At 41.3% G+C, this 11,239-nt stretch overlaps 1 protein-coding gene across 1 annotated transcript; it reads left to right on the top strand.

The window, feature by feature from the left end:
• Nucleotides 1-247: 247 nt before the first annotated feature.
• morc3a (MORC family CW-type zinc finger 3a) lies at nucleotides 248-11,176 on the top strand. Its single transcript, XM_031869444.1, has 19 exons — nucleotides 248-495; nucleotides 2,633-2,705; nucleotides 3,537-3,669; nucleotides 3,769-3,995; nucleotides 4,125-4,281; nucleotides 4,698-4,851; nucleotides 5,327-5,455; nucleotides 5,545-5,664; nucleotides 5,775-5,872; nucleotides 6,048-6,155; nucleotides 6,262-6,390; nucleotides 6,649-6,723; nucleotides 6,889-6,931; nucleotides 7,097-7,177; nucleotides 7,430-7,550; nucleotides 7,637-7,706; nucleotides 7,794-8,922; nucleotides 9,294-9,496; nucleotides 9,627-11,176. The coding sequence occupies exons 1-19, from the start codon at nucleotides 457-459 to the stop codon at nucleotides 9,826-9,828; spliced, it is 3,291 nt and encodes a 1,096-aa protein (XP_031725304.1). The 5' UTR covers nucleotides 248-456; the 3' UTR covers nucleotides 9,829-11,176.
• The last annotated feature ends 63 nt before the right edge of the window (nucleotides 11,177-11,239 follow it).

Below are 11,239 nucleotides of genomic sequence, written 5' to 3'. Positions count from 1 at the left end.
CTTAAATTGGGAAGGAGACGCCTGTAACTCAATGGATAATATTTGAGGTGAATCTATTTTTTTCAGTACTATCACTCGCAGACCTTATTTAAATCATTGGGTCCTAACAGTTGTAAAATGCACGCTTAGCCAAATCCAAAGTTATTTTCTTTCCACGGTTCATGTGAACGAGTCAGAGGAAATGGTTTGGTATGGTTTGGTATGGACTGTAACGGCGCATGCGTCGTACCCCACAGCTGTCCCAGCCTTCATTTAACAGGCCTAGTTGTCATGGATGCGGAAGATCGCCGGAAGATCCGTTTAATTGCGCTGTTGACAAACATTTTTTTTTAAATTGACGTACCACCGAGCAACTTCTTTAGAAATGAGTGAGGAAGAGACAAGAATCGAAACCTAAGCCGCGCCTTGGCTTTGCACTTTGTAACCCTTCCTACCGACAACCGTGTTTACTGAAAGATGGCGGCACAGACAGACCGCGGTGTCCCGTTGAGTACGGTGAGTAGAATAGACTCTTTATTTATATTTTGACATTTAACGTTATAATATGTGGTCAACTACTGCAGCTATAGCTTACGTGATCAGTGGGGTTAAATAGACCGTCCGCGCGCTGTTTGAAATGCCCTGTTGACAGAAAGTAGAGCGTGTATTTACGTTATGGCTTATTTATAAATACGTTAGACTCTCTACCATAACAGTTTAAACCTATACAGCGATCTATGGTTGCAAACATTGGTGCGTCAGCATAAAACGGTACTCTATGCACAATATAGTATTGCTCGTAGCGGTAATGTCTGCCTGTAAATCAATTCACAAACGTCAATCAAACTGTATTTTTCAAGTATTACAGATGTGTAATGTTAACTCAATGGAAGAAGAAAAAAAAGAGTTCCCAGTCATTTAGTACTTTCACAGTTTAGGTCCCTCTATTTTTGTTTAATTACACCGTGGGACATCACGTGTGCTTTATTACCCTTAAGTAAATAATCCCTTATTTACTTAAATAAAAAGTCAAGTATTGTTCAACATGATATTGATTTACTGCAAAAAAAACATTGTGCGTGTAATCCGAGCTGGTCCAAGGAGCACCTAACTTCATCCTGCAATACATTCTCTATTATGCCATTTGTTTACACACTCCTAAAGTTTCTATCCCTCTCTTTGACTCCCTTCTCTAAACCTCATTTATCTTCTTTGAGCTTTTATTTATGTTATTCAGTGTTGGTCTGGCCTTCATGCAAAATGAATGGTGCTTATATTCTTCAGTATTTACCTCCCATTCTCTTATCTAAGACACCGCATTCATTGCAGTTAGCACATTTGTGAAAACAAGATACAGTTTCACTTTCAGTTGTATCAGCACAGACTGCATAGGACATGTGCTGGTATGTATAAAGCCATTCATAGTAAAAGTATTTGTGGGGGCATCCTCTGACAAAGGACACACTCTCTTTCTCTCTCTTCCCACATTTCCCATCTCGCTCTCCCTCTCTACCCTTTCAAATGTCAAAAGAAATGAAGAAGAACAAATCATTTTCCAACCATAAACATATAGTGTTATGACTCAGCTCCCAGATCATTAGCTCCAGAATTTCTCTTAACTACAATGCACATCTATGTACATTGTCAAAAGTGCATGAATTCTTATGTTGGTTGGGCTATGACATACAAAAACACACAATACATAACAAACACAAAAATGACACATTATTCTATATTTATGCTAGATTTGCATGTCGATCCCACAATCCTCGTTCTGTTTGAAAGAAACACGCATTACGCACTGCATTTCTGGCAGTGCCCATCTGCAAGCCTGTGTAAAGCAGCCAGGCTTCCAAATCCCAAAGAACAGATAGTTGTATATTTGGGTCCAGCCTCTCAAATGTCTTCCTGACATGTGGCGTGAGTGCCACAGGTCTGTAGTCATGGAGTGTGCCGAGACGTCCTTTCTTTGGCAGTGGAACAATCCAAGAAGTCTTCTGTAGATTGGGCACCTTCATCAACCTTAATGAAAGATTAGATTAGACTCCTGCAAGCTGCCCAGCACACGCTATGAGAACTTTGTTGGTTCGGAGTCTGAAAAGCTCCGTTTCCACCTGGGTGGGAGTAAGGCAGGCACTCACACTAAATCAGGCATTGCGGTGGAAAAAACGCTGTTTTAAGTGACACTCTCACACCTCTGCACTACTTGTCACAATACCTGATTTGGGTAAGTGTATACTAAGAGCAGGGCAAGGCGGCAAAAGTGGGTGGGGACCCATACACATTGTCTGAGCATATCGGAGTGTGAGTTGTGTCGAAACCCTTTGAAGAACAGATTCAGTTCTTAAATTCTGGGGCCCTTTGAACGCAATCCGTTCTTTGAGAAGTGCTAATCATGGGTAAAATGAGTGTCTGCGAGTTTACTCATCATTTGAGTGCATCGATTAAAGTTATGAAACCGTCTCAAAAGAGACTCTAGTACTCAGAAGCACTACACCTTTCGTCTACCGGGGGCCATCAAAATCAACACGAAATGAAAGTTCCTTGTAGTAGCTTTAGGGTTAAGGACACAGTGATTGAATTTGAATAGATTGATGAATGGAAATAAGGCCATTTTAATGTAGGCTGACTATTCTGTACCTCTTCCTTGCAGCTTTCTCCCAAGTTTCTTCATTCAAACTCCACCAGCCACACCTGGCCCTTCAGCGCCATCGCTGAGCTCATAGGTAAGTCATCGTCACATGGTTGTGTTTGCAAGTGAAACAAGCTGCTTTACATGAGTTTCTATTTTACTACACAGTGATGGCCCCAGTTGATTTGCATGATTGGGTGTCTTTGGATGACACAAACAATGATAATCCTATTTAGCGAATTAAACGAGCAGCGATGTTTAAAATGCAATTGAGATTCATTTTTTTCGACCACCAGGACAGATTTACATGAGATATTTAAAGTATTAAGTATCTCTTTCCCAGTAATCTTCACAGCAAACAAACAACCGACTAGCCTGCAGCATATAGGTTTGAATTTAACAATACTCTGAAAAGAGCCTGATTCAAATACCAACATGTGACCTTTGATGAAATGGTGTCGTAATGTCAATCAGGTCACCACTTAATAAATTAATAAATCTGAGAAACATGAGTCTTTAACCACCCGGACAAGTTTGAATGATTTAAAAAAAATCGCCAAGTATATAAAAACATTTACTGCCTGCTTGAGTCACCTCTCTCACTGGTATGTGAAAGCTTTTGAATAGCTATGAGGTCATGAAATACGGTATCAGAAGAGTGCAGCGGCTCAACTGTAGTTCAAATCTTAAGTTTACCACGTTACAAATCTCAACTCATTGTAGAAAAACATAAATATGTGGCGCATATACTAGATTTCCGTAGCAGGTAGTGCTCCACCTATTATACAGTATGTGCAATAACAACAGAGATGCTCCTTGTAAGCAGTCGCTTAAATGTCACACGCGGAGTAGTGTGAACTTTAAATGCTCGAGGTTGAGATTGTTATGTGAATTTAATTTGCTCCTGAATTGTTTCTTTCTACAGACAATGCCTATGATCCAGATGTCGGTGCCAAACAGTTCTGGATTGATAAGATTGTGGTTCAAGAACAAGAATGCCTCAGCTTTATGGATAATGGAAACGGTCTGGATCACGAAACACTGCATAAGATGCTCAGGTACTGTCACTTAAACCTTTTACAGGTGAATGTTGTACATGATGCTGCATTGAGGTGTGTGTATACTCACTGAATGATATATCCGTGTTCCCCCTCTAGCTTTGGGTACAGTGACAAGCCTACTATAAAGGGTGTGAAGCCGATTGGTATGTATGGCAACGGTTTCAAGTCTGGATCCATGCGTCTTGGCAAGGACACCATCGTGTTTTCGAAGTCGGAGAGGGCTTCGTGCGTTGGGATGCTCTCTCAAACCTACCTGACAGAGACTGGTGCTGACCAAATAAGTGTACCTATTGTGTGCTTTGAACAGAGAGAGAGAAACAAGCATATCCTTCATCTACTGCATTAAGACATGTTTTAGAGAAGCACGTTTTCTCTCAATCCTACACCCTGACTGTCATATTTTCCATTTCTCCTTATTTTTCATTGCAAGTTGTCCTTAACTTTGGCTTTACTCAGTGTAAGAGAGGAGTACAAAGCCAGCCTGCAGGATATCCTGCGCTATTCCCCTTTCAAGACACAGGAAGACTTGCTTCTTGAGATCAATGCCATCAGTTCCAACTGGTCCACAAAGAAAACCGGCACACGGATCATCATCTGGAATCTCCGCAGGTCTGTCTGTAGTTCCCACTTACAAACAGGAACCAGGTGCTAATGCCTGTATGTGCCTCAGATTTGTACAACGATCAGATAAAGAAGATATGTCGACACCTTAACTACTAACCGTTGAAGTCTCAGGACATCGTTCCTACAGGTAATAAGCAGCATTCAGCTACATGTGTGCATCAAACTGTCAAAAATAGTTTGTTGCTCGACCGTTTGTCCTCTCCGGCTTTTAGGCCGCGCTTCCAACAAACAGCAGGGCGGTTGTTAAACTTGGTTATCAATAATCAATAACACCAGTGTTGCATTTGATTGTCTGTTTGTTACTGATGGGCTCTTTTCCTGTGATTCAAGAATAATCAACGTTAGCCTTTAGGGAGCCCAGATAATCCAAAGACTGTAAGACATGTTTATGTTTTCAACAGGACACCTACTAGAATGACGGAGTTTGATTATGAGAAGGATCGTTACGATATCCGAATTCCATCCGACGTCTACAAGGAAATGAAGGAAATGAATGACTCTCAACATCCAGACAGGGTCACGTCACACATCCCTGAGAGTTTTTACTCACTGCGGGTAAGGGGCAGTAATGTGTACGTCTTCAAAACAGTTGTTAGTGATTGAGTTGTACCTCAGCCTTCATTGTATATGCCTTATCCACACACAGTCACAAATTATGTAATGTTAAGCGTACAAGCATCAAAATTGAGGCCAATCCTGGTCCAATATGCAACTTACACGAGAGTCATGTGCCGACTTTAAGCCTCCAGGTCACAAATAATAAGCAGGAGACATCTTGCGTCCAGCAGTTGAACTTTTGGATTCACAGATTCTGTATGATTCAAATAGGAGATATAGTTTTAAGACTTTTTAACCAAGTAATTTAACTTTCTGTGTAAAAACCATATCAGGCACATCTTAAAACATGTGTTGTTGTTGAAGCTCAGCCAGCTGTTTTAGTGGAGTCCATATAATTTATAGGTAATCTGTTGATATCACTTTCCATTTGCATGAGTGAATGTTTGATAATCGTTTTTTTTACTGGATGCAGGCCTATTGCAGTATTCTGTACCTGAAGCCAAGGATGCAAATCATCATTCGTGGTCAAAAGGTGAAATCTCAGCTCATTGCTAAGAGTCTTGCCTTCGTCGAAAAGGACCACTACAAGCCCACTTTCCTGGTATCCTTTCATCGCAGAGTATCGGTAAATGCGTTTGATTCGGGAGATTTGGTATGTGCGCAGGAAGTTTTCCTTAAATATTATTTCAGAACAAACGTATTCCTATTACTTTTGGCTATAACACCAAAAGTAAAGACCAGTATGGCATTATGATGTATCACAAGAACCGGCTCATCAAAGCCTACGAACGTGTGGGCTGCCAGCTCAAGGTGAGATGTGTTTGTTTTGATGAGTGTGCTTGTTTAGTACACATATCATCAAGGGTTTTTATGAATTCTATTAACCAGTGTTCGTGTTTCTGAAATGTTGCCTTCTGCAGGCCAACAACAAAGGTGTTGGGGTCATTGGGGTCATAGAGTGTTACTTTCTGGAACCTACCCACAACAAACAGAGCTTTGATGAAACGGAAAAGTACAGGTAATGGCACCAATGCCAAATTCTTTGATCACATCAGTCTGATTAAGGTTTCAGTGAGTTTCAGCTTGAACCTCGAACCTTGCACACAAACAATATTTTTATCGTATCAAATCCTGTTACTGGATTATTTCTCAGCACGGGGCCAGTAATGCAGAAGTCTGGTTTCTTGGTACAGGAAAACTATGACCAATTTAGGGACCAAACTGGAGGAGTACTGGAATGAAATGCGCCACAAGAGAAAAAGAGAGGATCCAAACGCCACCACACTGATGGAAGATACCATGTTAGTACATTTTGCAGTGACTGACATCATGTATTCTACACGCATATATGTCTAACCATGTTGACTTCCTACATGCTCTAAAACGTGTATCTGTCTATGTCCTCAGGAAGCGCCCGGATCAGAACTGGGTGCAGTGTGATGAGTGTTTGCGCTGGCGCAAACTCCCGGATGGGATCGACCGCAACAAGCTGCCAGAGCAATGGTACTGCCGTATGAACCCTGACCCTCAGTTCAGGTAACTAGAGCGTTATCAAAACACCTGTTGCAATAACTATAATCTCCTGTGATGAAATAAACCAATTCAAAATGGAAATGCAAATCTGTTTTTGTAAAAAAAGAAATGACAAACTATACTGTGGAAAAATATTTGTGTGTTGATAAATGGAAGCGCCAAAAACACATATACGCATTATTGAGATCAAGGTACTTTAACCCAAACGCAGCTCAAGACTCCCTGGCTCTTTTCAATCTCTTATCTATTTTACCCTCACAGGAGCTGCCAGGTGGAGGAGGAGCCTGAGGACTCTGATGATGAGCAGCCTTCATACCGCAAGACCTATAAACAACAGTGAGTCCCATTTCAGTTCAAGACACTGACACAACTTTTTGCCCCCAAATGTAATTGAATATTTAGACTCGATAAGAAATGCATGTTTTGTATTAATACTGATACTTAAACTGAGCATAATAAATGAAGGGACTTACGTTACTGCTGTGGTTATTTTTTTTACAGAGAGAAGGAAGACCGGAGGATTGAAGAGCAGAAAATGCAAAAGGTAAAAAAACTCTCTATACTGTAAATCACCTGCCGTTTCTCTGCATGCTTTTGTTTTTTCTGCACGATTTAGAATAAACAGTTATTTTTCTGATAGTTAGGTTTCTGATTCCAAAAAAGGTTGACACGTGATTAACAGTGTGTTTGGGAATTTTCATTTTTCTAGTTGGAGGAGACTAGAAAGCGCCAGGAAGAACAACGTCTGGCTAATTTCGTCAAGCAAAAACAGGTCCGTGGACGTCTGCAGGTACGTCAATTATTATGTCAAAAGACGTTTTAATAAATAAATAGCAGAAAGTAGATATGTTGTAGGATTAGATGTGGTTTTTAGATGCAACATCTTTCAGCTGTTAATCATGTCTCAAATCACTTTTTATGCAGAATGTAGTGTCTATATTGTTTGTCTGTATGAGTTGATTTAGTGGCAAGTGAGTTTCCCCATCGGGAATTAGTAAAGCTTTCTAGTCTAATCTTCCTTTTTTGTTGTGCTTGTTGACAGGCTGCCCATTCCCCCTCCACCCCCATTACCCCAAGGAATAGGTTTAACACTGTAACACCACAAGGGGGTGCTGCGAGGGCTGAATCCTCTCCATTTAGGTCCCCTTCCCTGTTACAAGCTGGTAAGAACAAGTGCTCTTCTTGTATGTGTGTGAGAAAGACAGAGAATGTTTATGAAATTTAAAATGTTTCTTTTATTTTTCTCTAGCTTGCAGCCCCTCCAGTAGCAGTGGTCTTCCAGTTATTTCTAGTGTACGCTCACTGTCAACAGCCCTCAGGTATGATGTTGTGTTGTTTGTGAGCTTAAATATATCCATTTGAGTTTGTTTAAGAAGCATATTTATTGTGCTTTGTGTGCATTGCAGGGGGAAAAGAACACAGCCTGCTAGTCCACAAACAACGCCCAAAAGACCTAAAATCAATGGCAACGTGGATACATCCACATTAGTGGAAGTGAGCCCACAAAGCTCCCCATCACTGCTCATTGATAATAATGATGATGATGACGATGATGATGATGATGATGATGATGATACTGATGATGACATTTTCATCGTGGAAATCACCAGTACCCCCAAGCCAAAAAATCCAGGCTTTGATTTGACTCGAGTGAAGATGGAGCAAGAGCAAAGTGATGCTGATGTCAGCATGCTTTTGGAGGGCAGCGATGATGCGGCTGTGGGTGACGCCCCGGAGACGAATGTTGCAGGAACAGGCCCTTCAGGGTCCGCAGCTGTGGGAACCAGTCCCTTCCCGGCACCCCCTGCAGAGGTGGCCAGCAGCACCACCCAGACAGAAGGACCCAAAGTGAAGAGGGAAGAGCAGGACCAAATTCAAACTGAAGGGGAGGAGAGAGCCGGGCAGAGTACATCCACTAAGAGTGGTAGAGAACAGAGTTCACATGTGGACATCGGTGTCTGCACTGTTGAGCAAAGCTTAATGAAGCATGAGAACAGTGGAGACACTCGCAGTGCCGAGCAAGGAAACCAGACCTTGCAGAACGGAGAGACACATCACCTGGATAGCGACAACGTTGCGGGACCTCGCTGTGCGAATGCCTGTGGTGAGAAAGACTCTCCACTTCTGTACCCCAGTGTCACTGAGGTACAGGACCAGCAGGACCAGCTCCTAGAGCTGATGCAGGCTACAGCTGTGGAGAGAGACTCTTTTCAAGAGCAGGTCCATAAACTTACCTGCCAACTGCAAGACATGCAGGGCCGACTGCAGGAGCTGTCTCAGATCAATGTGAAGAAGGAGTGTTCTCACCAGGCCATCCAGACGGAGGAAACTGAAGGGGGTAAGGACTACAAAGCTCTGTTTGAGAGGGCCAAACAGAAAGTCGATGAACTGATTCGGGACAAAGAGCTTTCACTGACCAAGCCTAGTGCTGCCCAATGTGAAGAAAGGGACATTGATGAAATTGCACTGCAAGTTGACAGTCTGATGCGAGACCTGGATGAAAGAAAAAAGGAGAGGGATGAACTGCGCACACAGGTCAGCGTTCTCGCTATGTTTAGAGCTTGAAGTTCAAGACCGGAGATACTCTTTATTTTTCTTATTGCCAACAAATGCCATAAAAAGACCACAGCCAACAGCTTCCAAGTCTGGTTCCTCTGGACAGCCTCACGCGTATATACCCAACAAATAGTTTTCAAATCCTAACATGAATCTGACTGTGCACTTTATTTATAGGTAGTAATCATAAAGAATGAGTTGTGTAAGGTTGTATGGATATATATTATTATTGTCTTTTGCATGATTTACTCTCTAAATATACACCTTTTTTTCTTCTTTATTGTGTTGACCTGCTTACCCTTCCTCCTGTATTCCTTTTCTTTTCTCCTGGGGATCTGCTGCGCCACCAGTTGGACCGTCTGGAGGACGAAAGGGCAAACCTGGTGTCCGAGTATGAAGAGTTCAGGTTGGGCCAGCAGCAGGAGAGGGAAAATGCTCAAGGGGGAATTAAAGCTCCACACAGAACCACTGATTCTCTGGTACAAACGGAACCAGAGGAAGCAGGAGCAACAGCGAAGTCCGGCACGAATTCAAGCTCAGATACATCAAGAAGGTTGGACTCTCCTTTCACGTTGAATGAATTGTAACTGAATTATCGCTATTTGACAAAGCCATCGAGGAACTCGGCAACCCAGAAAAACAATGACGTAAATCACATTTCCGCTTTTCTCTCCTCCCTTTAGTTTGATCGAGCTGAGGCACAACATCGGGCGTCTTCTCGTCTCGGCCTTCGTGCCGGCTCTGGACTTGGGACAAGTGAATTATGAGTGCAATGTAATTGATGAGATCCTCGAACAGGTTCTTTCTGATGAGGAGGCCGTTGCACGGGTGGGGCAGAGCTACAGCGCAATAAATGATTCAGCAACTCCTCGGATCCTGGAATGAAGGACCATATTCTACCTGTAAATATGAACTACAGAATTTTATAATCGTGGGCGATGAACTTGGATTTAGTTGAAGGTGTTTTCTTATGAATATATAGTAAATTCAACATTATGAGCCGCTTTGCATTCTTTCTTTGTCTCAACAGATGAAAACTGCTATAAAATAATCATAATAATAATTGTCAATACAACCACAGTGTACATTCATAAATGTTATATATTCACTTTGCTGATCAGATTTTGTTTCACAATGAAAGCTAACTGTTTTCTCTTTGATTTGAATTGGAGCAGATTTAATATGTTTTCTGTACAATATATTTTTGTATTTCCTGTCTTTGCTCTGTGATGAAATGCTCAATGGCACATTATCCTTAGTATCCTGGTGAACCCTTCTGGTAGGACAAACATAGAAGAGGCTGTCTTCCAGACTTCCAGTACATTTCTTAATGAGATAAACTGAAAGAGTTATCAGGAACCTCCCTCCAAGTCTTTCAACAGGCTTGTTTGAGCGATGTGTAATAGGCAACCAGATCATAGGTGGAAGAAGGAATCGGGTCTTTTACTTAAGTATAATATTAACACTACAGTGTAAAAATACTCTCACAAGTAAAAGTCCAACATCCAAAATATTACTTAAGTAAAACTACAAAAGTTTTAGCATGAAACAATATTTAAATCCCAGAACGGAAATGTTCAATTGATGTATCACTAAGGAGCTCATCTCAACTACTTGATCTACTTCTGGGTGTCTTAATCTAGAATAATACATCATAATGTATCAGTTGATTGATAATTAATAATAATAACTGGAAAGTAAATAGCAACAAATGTGAAATAAATCTAGTGGAGTAAAAAGAACAATACTACCTTCCAAGATGTAGTCTAGTGGAGTCGAAGTAAAGTAGCATAAAATGGAAATACTCGACTGCTAAAGTTTCAAGTACAGTACTTGAGTAAATGTACTTAGTTTCCTTACATCACTGACCGTGATAGAGGACTCAATCAGCATTTTGTACTTGCAGGCTAGTGCTCCTTCCCCTGAGAGGGGATTCCTCTTCATACAGCAACTATAGGTGTCAGGTTTCGACAGGTTTGTAAATCACAATGTGTGACGAGATTTTTGGAGCTTTATTTATTCAGGAAGGCTCATCTCTTTATTTTGCGAGTGAGAGCAAATTAAATGTATTCAAGATTACAAGTTGAAAAGACACACAAAGCAACCATCAAACACAGACGCACTAAAACATTTATGCTGATTTTAGATGTCATTAAGGTTCATTGTACGTTTTCATGTAACTCACTGGTGAGTGTGACCTTTGTCTTGGGTAATAAATCACATGACACTCATACATGATATCTCAATAGCCTTTGTAATAAAATACTAGCTTCCTAGTTCAATAAGACTTTGGAAG

The sequence above is a fragment of the Anarrhichthys ocellatus genome, unplaced genomic scaffold (assembly GCF_004355925.1).
Source record: "Anarrhichthys ocellatus isolate YVR2014 unplaced genomic scaffold, GSC_Weel_1.0 scaffold47, whole genome shotgun sequence".
Taxonomy (NCBI): Eukaryota; Metazoa; Chordata; class Actinopteri; order Perciformes; family Anarhichadidae; genus Anarrhichthys; species Anarrhichthys ocellatus.
The sequence above is the reverse complement of the archived record's forward strand: the minus strand, read 5'-3'. Positions and strand labels throughout refer to the sequence as shown.

What these genes read in the sequence shown, in the direction of transcription:
- morc3a (XM_031869444.1), top strand. Translation starts at nt 457, where the DNA reads ATGGCGGCACAGACAGACCGCGGTGTCCCGTTGAGTACG. An exon ending in GCGGTGTCCCGTTGAGTACG is followed by an intron (nt 496 to 2,632) that starts GTGAGTAGAATA and finishes TCTTCCTTGCAG; the next exon opens with CTTTCTCCCAAGTTTCTTCA. An exon ending in GATGAAACGGAAAAGTACAG is followed by an intron (nt 5,873 to 6,047) that starts GTAATGGCACCA and finishes TTCTTGGTACAG; the next exon opens with GAAAACTATGACCAATTTAG.